This window comes from Lichenostomus cassidix, chromosome 9 (assembly GCF_008360975.1).
Source record: "Lichenostomus cassidix isolate B80296 chromosome 9, HeHo_3.0, whole genome shotgun sequence".
Classification (NCBI taxonomy): domain Eukaryota; kingdom Metazoa; phylum Chordata; class Aves; order Passeriformes; family Meliphagidae; genus Lichenostomus; species Lichenostomus cassidix.
The window spans coordinates 3,924,418-3,937,946 of record NC_139490.1 but is presented as its reverse complement, the minus strand read 5'-3'; the positions used below and the strand labels follow the sequence as shown (position 1 = coordinate 3,937,946).

At 39.7% G+C, this 13,529-nt stretch overlaps 1 protein-coding gene across 8 annotated transcripts in view; it reads left to right on the top strand.

The window, feature by feature from the left end:
* The window catches only part of PHC3 (polyhomeotic homolog 3), a 28,625-nt gene that overhangs the window by 1,059 nt on the left and 14,037 nt on the right, over positions 1-13,529 (top strand). For 4 of the 8 annotated variants that reach the window (XR_014853985.1, XM_085068997.1, XM_085069004.1 and 1 more), the window contains exons 2-11: positions 1,782-1,929; positions 2,675-2,833; positions 4,238-4,315; positions 5,820-5,978; positions 6,413-6,511; positions 7,638-7,878; positions 9,323-10,197; positions 11,631-11,781; positions 12,100-12,353; positions 13,034-13,190. Coding sequence is in view for 7 of the 8 variants with exons in the window: in XM_085068997.1 (XP_084925123.1) it covers positions 1,804-1,929; positions 2,675-2,833; positions 4,238-4,315; positions 5,820-5,978; positions 6,413-6,511; positions 7,638-7,878; positions 9,323-10,197; positions 11,631-11,781; positions 12,100-12,353; positions 13,034-13,190 (2,299 nt within the window). In the remaining variant the exon portion in view is untranslated. The remainder of the gene's footprint in view (positions 1-1,781; positions 1,930-2,674; positions 2,834-4,237; positions 4,316-5,819; positions 5,979-6,412; positions 6,512-7,637; positions 7,879-9,322; positions 10,198-11,630; positions 11,782-12,099; positions 12,354-13,033; positions 13,191-13,529) is intronic. The other 4 variants (XM_085068998.1, XM_085069002.1, XM_085069001.1 and 1 more) reach the window with 4 other exon arrangements.

The window sequence follows — 13,529 nt, the reverse complement described above, 5'->3', positions numbered from 1 at the left end:
TGCTGAGCAAAAATTTAGGAGCCCTTTACTGTTTTCATTATACATCCTTTGTGGGAACAACCTAAGCAATGACAATATTATTTTTGAAATAATTTTGAGCTGGAGGAATAACAGCTCTCATGGGGTGAACTTATGATGGAATAGTTATGGAGTCGGATATGTTGCACGTTTTGCTTATAACACATCCAAAATGTGGCTGAGAACGAAGGAAATGAAACATATTTTAAGCTTATTTAAGTGCTTGCATAACTGCAAAAACTAGCTGGACAAGTAAATATTTTGTGGTGCTTTTAATATCCATTGGAGTAGACAAGACTGCTTTTTTTTTTTTTTAAAGTTACTTTCATTATGTGAAATTAATGTAAAGTGATTTTAGAATGATGCTGGTTTTATTGCAGTTGGAGTGGGAACCCCTGTGTGTTAACTTGTGCCCTGATGTAGGTAGACAAGTGGCATCAGCAATGCACAACAGACCTGAATTTTTAACAACAAATCATACTTTTTCTTCAGTTCTAATGGCAGGGATCTCTGCTTTTAAAGCATCCTTTATTGCCACGAGTTCTCTTTGGTGGCAAAGTCCATACAAGTGTCCAATACAAGCGTAGGCAAGAGGTCTTTAGGTGACCATGTATCTGTTAAAGTTTAGCTGTTGCAGGTACCCAGGAACTGCATTATCATGTGCAGCCCTCTGCTTGCAGAGTTAGTAGGGTTTTGGGAGGTGAGGGTGGCAGCCTGACAGCTGTGTGAGTTGAAACTCCTAATTATGTTCCCATTTGATGCAGCATCCAATGGGAACATTGTTAAGAACTTGGCAAAGCTGTTTTTTTTTCTAGTACACTGCAGCTCTCTCTGATTATTTCTCTGAGCCCCTCTTTATGGTAAGGAAACACATCTTCCCAACCCTCCCTGTTTTTGGCATCCTTTTGAAAGCAATAAACAGCTACTATGCTGTTTCCTGTTAATCATAATACAAAGGCAGAGAAAGAAACTGCAGTAAACACCCCCATAACATATATTGAGGTTTGTGATTAATTTCAGTTTTAAAGATGACATTTTGTGCTCTGCAACGGAGGCAAATCTCATAAGACTGGGAAGGATCATTTGAGGTGTTAAAATAGGTAGTTTCTTCCTTGGCTCTTGCTGTATTGTATGAGGTATTGCTGTTAAAATGATTTTTTTCCTGTATCCTTTCCCTCTCTCCCCAAGCAGAACATTTCACCAGGGTTTTTTTGCCAAGAGCAGGTTTTGCTCAATGTCCAGGGTCAGCCAGCAATTTCAGTCCTGGGCTGTGGGGATGAGAGGTGGTACTGGTCCTGTGTAGCTGGCTGGAAATCTTGGATGTGTTCCTAAATTGGCTCTTTATTGCTGCTTTTGATGGATCTTAGAAGATTATAACTACAGCTCTCAAGAGATTGCATCAAATAATAACAAATACTACAAAATAAGATTAGATATTAAGAAGAAATTCTTTACTGTAGGCTTGGTGAGCCCCTGGCACAGGTTGCCTGTAGAGGCTGGGGCTGCCCCATCTCTGCCAGTGTTCAAGGCCAGGTTGGATGGGGCTTGAAGCAACCTCGTGTATTGCAAAGTGTCCCTGCCATGGCACAGGGTGAGATGAGATGGTGTTTAAGGTCCCTTCAACCCAAATAATTCCGTGTTTCTATGAAACTTACTAATTTGAAAATTGTTCATTATTCTGTCTCAGCAAACCATATTTTTTTACATTAAAATCAGCGTGTTCTGGCCTTGTTTGTGAACCACTTTTATGTCACTCCTGCCAGGCTGGACGAACGCTGCACAGCTATGGAGAATGAACCCAACACAACGACATGTTCTGCATCCACAACAACTGTCACCACCACCTCCACTTCCCGCACGCCGCTCCCACAGATCTCTGTCTACAGTGGCTCTGACAGACATGCTGTCCAGGTACTGGGCTCTGGGATCTTCCTCCCTGTACTGTACAGCGCTCTACATACAGGCATTGCACAGTACTTTACACAGCATTAACTTCTCATTCTTAATTGCTGTTGTCTTTCTTAATAGCTGACTTGCTGGTTTTCAGGAGATGTTTATTGAAGGGTATCAGAGCACTTTAGAATAGTGCAGGGTAGGTCTGTGTCCCAAATAAGGGAGGGGGAAATGCTATGGTAGAAAGTTTGGTTTGTTCACCATTTGCTAAGGGTGTGGATTATTAACACAAACGTTTGTGAATAAAGCTGTTTGACCAGCATTGACTACAGAGTTCCAAGGTATTTGTGTGGATGTAAGCGCTGTGTGGGATCCAGCCCCCTCTTGCTGTTCTTGAAATTAGGTCTCCCTGAACTCTGTACAGTCCATTCTGTTGCATTGGATAATTGGGTCTCTCACACACTACTCTGATCTCTCATAAAGCAGAACATGATGTAGGACATGTTGACAAGCAGCTGAGAGGTTGGGATGATGTGTTGGGAAAGATGCTGTATTGTCAGGCTGTCCTTGAGAACGTGAATATATTGATGTTGACAATACTCTGTGACTTGGTCAGGAACAGTGAGGGAGCAAGTTCAGTATTACATAATTGGTGTGAAAAGAATTTATTTGGTGTTATTTCCTTGTAAGGATAAACTTCAACATCACGTCAGCATGGTGTGTGCTTTGTAATTGTAATTAATTACCTACTGATTCATCACAGGTTATTCAGCAGGCCTTGCATCGTCCTCCTAGCTCAGCTGCTCAGTACCTCCAGCAGATGTATGCAGCCCAACAGCAGCATCTAATGCTGCAGACTGCTGCTCTGCAGCAGCAGCACTTAAGCAGTACCCAATTTCAGAGTCTGGCAACTGTTCCACAGGTGAGAGTGAAGATTGCTGAGAAAGAACCATGTATTGTGTAGAGCAGGGCTACAGTCGTTGTCAAATGTAATAACAGCTTAAGTGCCTGAGCTTAATGCCTCACGATAATTCACTGTTGTATTTTAATGATGTTATTTTAAATTGTATAATCCTCCAAACTGTTTGGAGGATTTTGTCCAGTGGTATAGATGCTCCAGTAGGCAACCATTCCATGCTTTATTGCATACATTATAATGCATCATGTAAATCATCAAGCAGTAATAAAATAAATATTAAAAATAAACTTTAATCTTCATCCTATGATTTTCTCACAAAGTTGATGGGGGAAGCAATGAATAGCATTGTATCTTAGTGAAATAAAAAATAATGAACATCTGGTCTTAGTGTGTTTTGCCTCACATCTGGCTGCATTATAAGTAATGGCAGAATTAAATTTTAACCCCGAGTGTGAAAATGTAGGAGGTAAATGACATTTCATATCTGAAACATAGCTTTTAACATCAGTGATCACTGGAGGAGACCCATTTTGAATTCAAGCAGTGGCAAGATTTCCTTTGACATCAGTTGACCTTGGATTGAGAATATGATCTCGCTAAGAGAGGTGGTTGTTAATGATTTTACGCAGGGAGATGCTAAATGTAGTTAAAGACCTCAGGGATATGCCTGTTTGATGTCAGAACTGGACTGACTCATTTTTGCTCCTGGCTTTTTCTTCTCTACCTTTTTCATTAGATTGTGGTAATATGTTGATTTGTCACTTTTGTTGTGATGGATTTCTGTATGGATATACAGTTACTGAGACAGAGCAAAGAAAATCAGTTTGGGGAAGGCTGAGAAGTTTTGGTTCTGTTCATACAGAAACCTAAATCACTGTCCCTGTTACTCATCTGAAGGGCTGGAATAGCATCCTGTGATAGACACTAGATGTGCGTACATATGTTACCATTCCAGAATATGAAGCTGTTCTTTACAGCAAATATAAAGTTTGTTTTGTTTTTAGGAGATTTTAATCACAATAAAATTATAACATGAATTTTAAGAGTGACAGTTTTAATGATAGCACATTTTAAGTTTTGAGCACCAGAGGTAATGAGGTGATCACTTAGCTCCTTCATTAGCAGTTTGGTAGACTTTACCTCTGATAGTTTTTATTCAAGTCTTGATCTGAAAGAATTATATGCCTGAAATTTGGTAGGACTTAAATGAATTTAGCACCTTGCAGGTAGCATTCTGTAGTGCAGAGTGCACTTTGCTGACCACTATTTCCACTGACTAAAGCATTCTTACTGTTAACTCAGAGAAAAGGTAGAGAGGGCTGTTTCTGATGGTTTATGCAATGAAATGAACATCACTTAAGCATCACTTTCTGATTTCACTATTTGACACATATTCTTGCTATTTAGGCAAGCCTGTCAGGTGGGAGGCAATGTACTTCCCCCACTGGGAGTGTCACTCAGCAGTCAAGCATGTCGCAGACCTCGGTACGTAACTGCACAAAGCCCTCCCTCCATTCCCAACCCTGCTTGGTTGTTATATGGCTACAGGGAAAAACAGAAAATATATTAGTATTTCAGTTGGTATTGTTAAAATTAGTATTACAGACACAGTGAACAGAAGGATGACAGCTCTGTAGTAAGTGTTGGGTGCTGTGTGTGATTGTTGGTGGCCAGTGTTGGCTTCCCCAGTCAGACCCCTGTGAGGGGCAGCTGCTCAGTCCACAAGCACCACTGGCTGTTCAAACTCCTGCAGAAATGACTCCCTGAGCCCTCATCTTACATGATTTCTTACTGGATTTTCTACATTAGTTTCTTTATTCAGGGCACTGCTGTAGGTGAAAATCATAACTGTGTAGCGCAGCACCAAATCTAAAGAATCCAAGTCAATGTTCACATGTATTTATGAAACTGATTAAGTGTTTATAGCATTCATTCTTTTATTGACTATCATCTTTTATCATGCATTGTTTTTGCAGTTTCACTACCCATATTCTAGGCATGTGCTCAGGTTTCAGTTGTGAGCAGCTCTGTGTTCTGTTCATGCTGTATTTTTTTAAGTGCCGTTGTCAGACATGCACAGTCTCTTCTGTACAGTTCTACAGTTGTCTGAAGTAGGATTTGTTAGTCCTACAGACATCCTGCTTATTAATCACACCCTCAAGCTGTTCATGACTCCAGTGCATAGCTTCAGTGATTTAACTGTATATTTTTTTAAGCTCTCATGGCTTGGCTTGGCTTACAGTTGTTAGAAGTAAAACCATTCATTCATTAAATTTAGGAGGCAAAGTCTTTAAAGATGTCTGATGTTAAACTAACAAAATAATTGGGCTGGGTTTTTTCAAGGAAATCTTTTAAGTAAGTGATGAAAAAGAGCTGGGCACTTAACTCTGTTAGACTGGTTAGAAAAAAAAAAGAAAAAACCAAAACAGAACAGGTTTTTTTTTTTCTTTGAGAGGATGCTAAAGAGTAGTTCTTGAGGAGCATTTAATATGAAACAGGAGAAGGTTTTAGTCTTCAGTCATTTTTCAATGTGCATATGTAAAATGTGGATTGAAAGTCCATACATGGTGGCACAAAGAAGTGTCTTGATCAGGTTGCATAACAGAAGATACCAGTCCAGGCATGTAATATAAACACTTAAAAATCTTAAATATTAAAGTTCAGGTGTTTTTCTTAAAATAATGAAAGCTCATTCTACACATATTCGGTAAATGTGTATTTCTATGAGGTGTGTTTTTCAGTCTTCATATCATTGCTTATACTTGTAATTGCTTATTACTATTTACTGCAAAGTGGTTGCTTGCAGTTTAAGAAGAAAAATGTACAATCTTGCCAAAATCCAGTTTTGTGATGATTGGCTCAAAATATTTTTGATGTCTTTACAGTTCAGAGATCCAACTGCCCCTGCCATTTTTGTCAAAGGCTTTCTGGCTTTAGACCCTAGGATGACTGAATTTCCATGACAGAAGCAATATTTTTGTTTCCTTAGATTAACCTCTCCACCTCTCCTACACCTGCACAGATAATAAGCCGTTCTCAGACCTCCAACACCACCAGCAGCAGCATCACCCAACAGACGATGTTGCTGGGCAGCACCTCTCCCACCCTGAGTGCAAGCCAGGCTCAAATGTATCTACGAGCTCAGATGGTAAGTTTTGATTGTATTCTTTACCAAGTTTGGCTTTGGTGTGTTCCTGTTGGAAGATATAAGTTCTTTTTCTTAAGTATAGTAGATACTCGGCTTCTCTCTTGTCTTTTTTTTTCACTGATTTGTAGTATTGGAGGGAAATTCCTCTTAAGTGCTTGTATGAAAGATCATAGATGTGTTTATTTAGCTCAAATATTTTTCTCAATATGTAGAACAAATATTGCATTTGGGTTACATTATTCTCTTTTAGTTTTGTTTACTTAAATTACTGTGATAAATTGTTCTTTAAATAAGTTAATCTAAAAATGAAGAAGTAAATCCTAAAAGTTGTACATCAGTACATATAAGTTATGTATCTCTTTAAGATACTGCATTTCTTTCACAGATTTCAAAATTTTCAATCAGTTACCATGTATTTTTTTCTTGCTTAACAGCTTATTTTTACTCCTGCGACCACTGTGGCTGCTGTCCAGTCTGACATTCCTGTTGTCTCCTCATCCTCCTCATCTTCCTGTCAGTCTGCAGCTACTCAGGTGAGTTTGTGTAAATTTATTAAAAGTCTGTCCAGTAGAGTGGGCCAAAACTGAAAAGTAAGGAAATGTGCTTAAGTTTTACTTGCTTATAAAGACTGCCCACCCCAGACCAGAGAGCAGATGAGCTGCTGGGGTGGCTCTGCCAAACTGCAGCTGAGTCACCCTCTCTGTGAAGGTGTGCTGAAGGTTGATTTGTCCTCACTAGGACAGGATGGCAGTAAATGCCTCCTGTATGCCAGTGAAGAAGCAACTATTGTTGTCTTGGGTTTGAATGTGCTCTGTGGTGACACACAGAGCAGTGAGAAGTGAAATGTAAACTAGCTGTTCATTACACAGGTACTAACTGTTGAGTGAGGAAGAGATGGTGTAATCAAAGCAGGGGATGGTGATAATAATTAGTTATCTTTTTCATGTGAAAGATGATGTAAATTAGTGCTACAAGGGTAGGCATTATCCTTGAAAATTAAGTTCTATCTCAGCACGTAGGATTGGAGATCTGGGATCTTTATCTACAGAATCTGGCTGTGATATAACAGACCTCAGTGTAAATGATCCCAGACTCATTTACATTTCAGAAAGCAAACCTTTTGTTTCATGTGACATTGCAGGTGTCATGATGAGAAGGTAGGTTAATATTGGAGTAGAAACAAAGGTCTCAGTTTTGTTAACACACAGCACAGGGCAGACTCTGGTCCCACCCAAGGCTCTGGTTTATGTTGTTGTCTAGAAGCTCACTCACAGACCACTGCACTTCTGCAGTATCTGTGTAAAAATAAAACTGCCTTTGCTTAAGATGCCTCGTGTCAATTACTTTGAAGGCACAATAAAAGAGAAAAATCAAAGTTTGAATCAAAATTAATTAACAATTTCCATTTCTTTTAAAAATCCAATGAGGGATAAAAGTCTTCTGTGTTTATCACTGAAGTAATAAAGATTGCTATCCTTCTCTAAATTTTATGGCTTTAAAGATACTTTGATATGCAGATTTTTAGCTTCTTTTGATCACATGGGATGAGACGCATTACAAAATGTAATTTTTTTGGTAATTTTTGCCTGATATTTGTCCAGAGATGTTTGTCATAGATATTACAGAGTTTGGGTTTTTCATGTTTTGCTCACTTCCCAGGTTCAGAACTTGACGTTGCGCAGTCAGAAGCTGGGTGTGTTGTCAAGTTCACAGAATGGCCCACCAAAGAGCAGCAGTCAAACTCAGTCCTTGTCCCTGTGCCCCAGTAAACCTGCCAGCAGTTCCAAGGGCAGCCAGCCAGACCCCTCAGAAAGCAATAGGAAAGGCGAGAGCCCAGCTCCGGAGTGTCGGAGTACGCCGGTCACACGGACATCCAGCATACACCACTTGATAACACCAGGTGGGATGAGTGTGGAGTATAGAAAAGTTTATTTTAATTAAAACTGATTTGTGTGTTGGAGTTCAGTGCTCTCTGACCGTGTTATTATAGATATTCCACGAGAATAGAGTTCAAATTTTAATAGCAAATTCACTTTTTTGTTGGTATTGGATGTTGCACAGGATTTTGATTGAGCAGAGGCAGGAATGTTACTAAAACACAATACAAGCACAGTATACAATTGCAATACCCTGTTGAGTCACAGCAAAAACATGATTCTCTTCTCTCTCTGTATGTTGTCAGGACATGCCATCCCATCTCTGGGCAGCAGAATGTGGGCTGAAACCACTTCAAGCCTCTTGCTCCCATCAAAATTTATTTTGTTGGTGGTTTGGATTTTGCGTTTTTTTTCTGTCTTGACAGTGTCATGAGAATGTTCTTATATCAAGTACTTTTATATACCCATAGGTAACAATACTCAAGATTTTAGTATTTTTTACTGAGATAAATCAAAATAACCTGTACTTGGTTAGAGAGGCACTTACACTGCATGCAGCATATTTGCATCTTAGCTTCTCTATTTTGAAAGAGTGAGGGTAGTCTAGACAATTGGTCTGAATTCTGTGGAATTTAGCTTGGCTTAATGACAGCTTTTAGAGAAAGAGTGGGACTTGGAGGCAGACATTCTGGAGGTATTGAGCCCTAATGCTCTCAGAACTCACGCTGGTAAGAAAAAGATCTGTACTTAGTAGCAGAGTAAATCAAAAAACTTACATAAATGAGTTGTTTCTGAAGTGGACAAGACAAAGCAAGAGGTTTGCGTGTGGAGGACAATATGTACGTGTGCTGTAAGAAATGACTAGTGACTCACTGGTTCACTTAAAGGTGATGTGGTTTCTCTGGAAATTGCAATATTTTTAGATTTGTACCTCTCAGTGTGTTCAAGTTCAGGCAAATGCTTTCAATGGTTTAAATTTATACTGAACTCTTGGAATTTTATTTAATCTCTTAACATAGTATCGTCTAAACTTTGTCGTAGTGATTATTGGCAAATCCTGTTGATTGTGATATGCTTATCATTTTTTTCTGGTCTATTTCAAGGCAAAGGTTAAATCCATTTTTAAAGTTGCATGAAATTGTTAAATAAGTGAAGGCTGGATCAGCAGTAGGCTTAGACCTAGCACCAAAAAGATAAATTTAGATACTTTTGTGTAGAATGTACATAAATGTAAAAAGCATGGCCATATTCCTTTACTTATTGCTACATTTTGCTTTGGAAATTGATATACTCCCCTAATAAATTGTTCTTATGTTCTGTATGCTGTTAAAGAAGATATTTGCAACAAATATCTGACATGTTTAAAAAATTGGCTGATCTTTAAAGTGATGATTTTTGAGGTGTTTTATATCTTCAGAATTTGAAGAAATAAATACTAATTGTCACTGTTTTTCCTTAACCCCACAGCTTCATATTCTCCATTGCAACCTCATTCTCTAGTAAAACATCAGCAGATCCCACTTCATTCACCACCTCCAAAGATTTCCCATCATCAACTGATCCTGCAGCAGCAGCAGCAAGTCCAGCCGATTGCACTTCAGACTCCTCCTGGCCAGGAGCCTCCTCCATCCCAGCACTGTCTGCCCCTCCCCAGCCATGCGCTCCCCCCGGCTCCCAGCAGCGTCCCGTCCCACTGCTCCCCTATCCACATCCATCCTCCGCCTCTCACGCTCTCTCCCACGCCATCCCAGTCGGCACAGCAGTCGGTGGTGGTATCCCCTCCGCCGTCCCACTCTCCGAGTCAGTCACCCACCATAATTATTCACCCCCAAGCCCTAATCCAGTCGCAGGCCAGCTCCCTGGTGCCGGCGGCTCTGCAGCCCGAGCCGGCCGCTCCTCAGGCGGCTGCCGCCAACCCCGTGCGGCCATCGCAGCCGCTCAGCCTCCCGCCGCACCTGCCGCTCCCGCCCTCGCCCGCCGTGCACATCGGGGCCGTGGAGCCGCCCAGCTTGGTTTCCCCGGGCCAGCAGCTCGTGTCCTCCGCGCCACACCAGCAGTATCCAGCCCTGCAATCCGCTCCCATCCCTCTGGCAGCCCCGCCTCAGCTCTCGGCATCCTCAACGCAGATTCAACCGCTGCCCTTGCAGTCTGTGCAGTCTTTACAAGTGCAGCCTGAAATTCTGTCCCAGGGGCAGGTTTTGGTTCAAAACACTTTGGTTTCTGAGGAAGAACTTCCTGCTGCAGAAGCTTTGGTCCAGCTGCCATTTCAAACTCTTCCACCGCCACAGACTGTGGCGGTAAATCTCCAGGTGCAGCCGTCGGTTCCGATTGAAACTCCAGTGGTGAGTCATAACATTGCATCCTTTATTCTTTCCTGGGCTTCTCCAGAGCTGTGTGTCTGGCCCGTTTACTTCAGAGGGAGCTAAACATGGTGCTAGACAGGGGACAAGAAACCTATTGGTTACAGAAATGGGTTTTAAGAAAACAATAGACGTTTTTCTTCTGTTTGACATTCTGGTTTGAGGTTTTTTGGTTGGCTTTTTGAGATGGATCATCAGTCAAGAATATCAACCAGGAGTAATGAAAGTGCAAATTCAGTCCTAAAATCTTGTTTCTTAATGAAATTACAATGTATTTGAAGTTAAAAAAAAAAAGTAAATATATGACAAAGCTTATGTAAAAGAGAGCTTTGGTAAATGCAACGTATGGACTCTTAAGCTTTTACCTCTTCATACAAATAGATTTTGAGTAGGAGAATCATCTATACTAGGTGGAAGGTGCATATCAGTTAATTAAGATGATAGATTTCTGGATAATTACTTTCATACTAACATTAAAAATACCATTTTCATAAAAGAATGGGAATTTGGATGCTGTTTTGGCAGTTCCCATCACCGCCATTTAATTTGGTTCAATGTTAGTCTCAAATGTCTGCAGTTTGTAACTGAAGGTTTTGACTTCAGTCACTGGATTAAAATCATGTACAGGAAAGTAGAATGATATGCAAATAATGTTGACATTTAAGATTGTATTGCTGGGCTTTAGTGGTAACATGCTAATGAGATTAAGTTAAGCAAAAGAATCAGCAGCTCTTGTAGGCTTTTTTGAGGCTATCAACAAGTTAAGGGAGGAGGTGTGCTGTTCATTTTTAATTTATTTTAAGAGGATAATAATCTTAACTCTGATATTTCATGGAGAAATTGGGCAAAAGAGTAGAAGCCAGGTTTGCTTTTGACAGGATAGTGTTTTACATTTTAATCTGCTAAACTGACTGTCAGGCATTTATGTAAATTTACTTCAATACCTCTGAGGAAAAGAACTTAAAATCTCTTATAACCACTAATGCTTGATAGTCTTGGTGTCCTGTTCTGAAATACTCAGTTTGATTGCACTGCTGTATAGATAGAAAAATTTGCAGACTTGTCATTAAGCTTGCATTTTGCAGATGTGTTTAAATAGCATCAAATGTATGTGTAAATAAAAATAGAGTAAAGTGTACACATAAGATATTGAAAAGGCCAAGTTCTCTGGTTTGTTTGATTGGAGAATTGTGTCTCTTTATATATTGCTGTTTATAACAAAATAGTTTTGCTCTCATAGATATTGTCATGTCCTGAGAGTTCATTGTTTGGTATGCACTTTGGAAACTAGTATTTTATTAGAAGATTAACCTATTTTAACTGGTAATTTATTTTAAAACCTGTATTTATGCAACTCTTTTAAGGTGTTAAGATAGAATGGAAATCTCTCTAAAGCAATAGTTTGTTGGATGCAGATTTACCAAGTGGAGAATGTGTGTGAAGAAGAGATGCCCGAGGACTCAGATTGTGTCCATATGGCAAGAACACCTACACCACCCACCTTGTCTCCACCAGCCATAACCCTGGGGAATGGAGAGGCTCTTAATTCAGAAGATCCTTTGTCAGGTGAGGACAAATGCCAAACTAAGGTAGCTTTTGGCTTTGTGATTTGTTTAAGTAATTAATGGCCAACTATGCTTGTAGTTAGTAGGTACTGAGTAAATTTAAATGTTTGCATGAGAAGTGTGTGTTTGTGGAATAGTCTGTCAAGATAAGCCATCGTGTTTTAAAGGTGAAATCTGTAAAGCATAGGGAAAAGCCTGTGTCAGGGGTTGATGGGTGCAGAGATGAGTCTTGGGCATTTATCATCTCTTACTTTCAGAGTTCTGAACCAGTGGTTGGACATAAATGATAAAACATAATGTGCTTTGTTATTTTTTTCAGAACATGGAGGACTGCCTTCAGTGACATCATCAGTCAGTGCCTCAGTAATTAAATCTCCATCTGATCCTTCACATGCCTCTATTCCACCACCACCTCTTTTGCTTCCAGCAGCAACGACAAGGAGCAACAGCACATCCATGCCCAATAGCATTCCCAGCTTAGAAAATAAACCTCCACAGGCTATTGTTAAACCCCAGATCCTGACCCATGTCATCGAAGGCTTTGTGATTCAGGAGGGGTTGGAACCATTCCCTGTAAGTCTAAATGTTGCTAAGAACTTTTTACTACTAATCTTTGAAATAAACTGTTTGGAAGGATGATGTTATTTGTGGCTAGTAGATACTTAGATCTTGAATTGTGTTTCAAATGTTGGTTTTGACCTTTTTTCCACTGATTGGTGACTTGACTAGTAGGCTGTATCTGGAGATATCTACAGAGAGTGGTTTTAGGCTACCATTTGGAATAACTTTTTACATTTGTCTGTCTCCTAGATCCCTCAATTTAAGTGATACCTTAATTTAAACCTCAGAGCTGAGTCTGTTAAAAGTCTAAAATGCTACAATTTGATGTTTCAAGCACTGGCAAGCTCTTAACTGGGCTAGGTGTAATTGGTACTGTGTCTGGTAAGAATTACTGTTAAAAATTTCAAATCACAAGCTGACAATTTAAAACCTTTCCTACTAATTTAATGTGTGTCTCATTTTCCCATTCCTTCATTTCTGTAGATCTAATGTGTTTCTTCCTTTGTGAAATGTAATTGCAAGCTCTGCAGAGCAGGAGTGAGTTTTTATTTTTTTTTTGAGGAACGGTATTAAGAGCTTTGGCACGATATAATTACAATTCATACTCTCAGTTACAACTGCTAGGTAGCAAATACTGTTTTTGATTATTCACTGCTCAGTTACTCACTGTTACTTTGCTTTTACTGCAATAGGTGAGTCGTTCATCTTTGCTGGTGGAGCAGCCTGCAGAGAAGAGGTTGCTGGTGGAGGGTCAGATCATGAGTGTGGTGTGTGTAGAATCAGACTTGCAGAACACAAAACATGCAGACAACTCATCAGACACAGAGATAGAGGATATGATTGCAGAAGGTTTGTAGGTTTTGTTTGAATAACCATTTTCCCTCTCCAGTTCTGTGTGCTGTGAAATGGGGATCAAACTGTGGCTTGGCCCAGAAAAGCCAAGCTACTCTGTGAACACGCATTTTTATATAAATTAATCTAAGATTTGAAAGTTCAGAATTTTTTAGCCACCTCTGGGTTTTGTTTTCCACAGCTTGTATCCTTGTTGCACTGGAGCTGGTTTTGGTGATTTGTTTAAATTTGTCTTATTGCAATTCTCTTTTGTTCTCTTAAAATAGTTCTTTTCCCTTTTCCATATCAAAACTCTTTGCAGCAGTTATTTTGTCTTTAATTTGTTTCACTAGATGT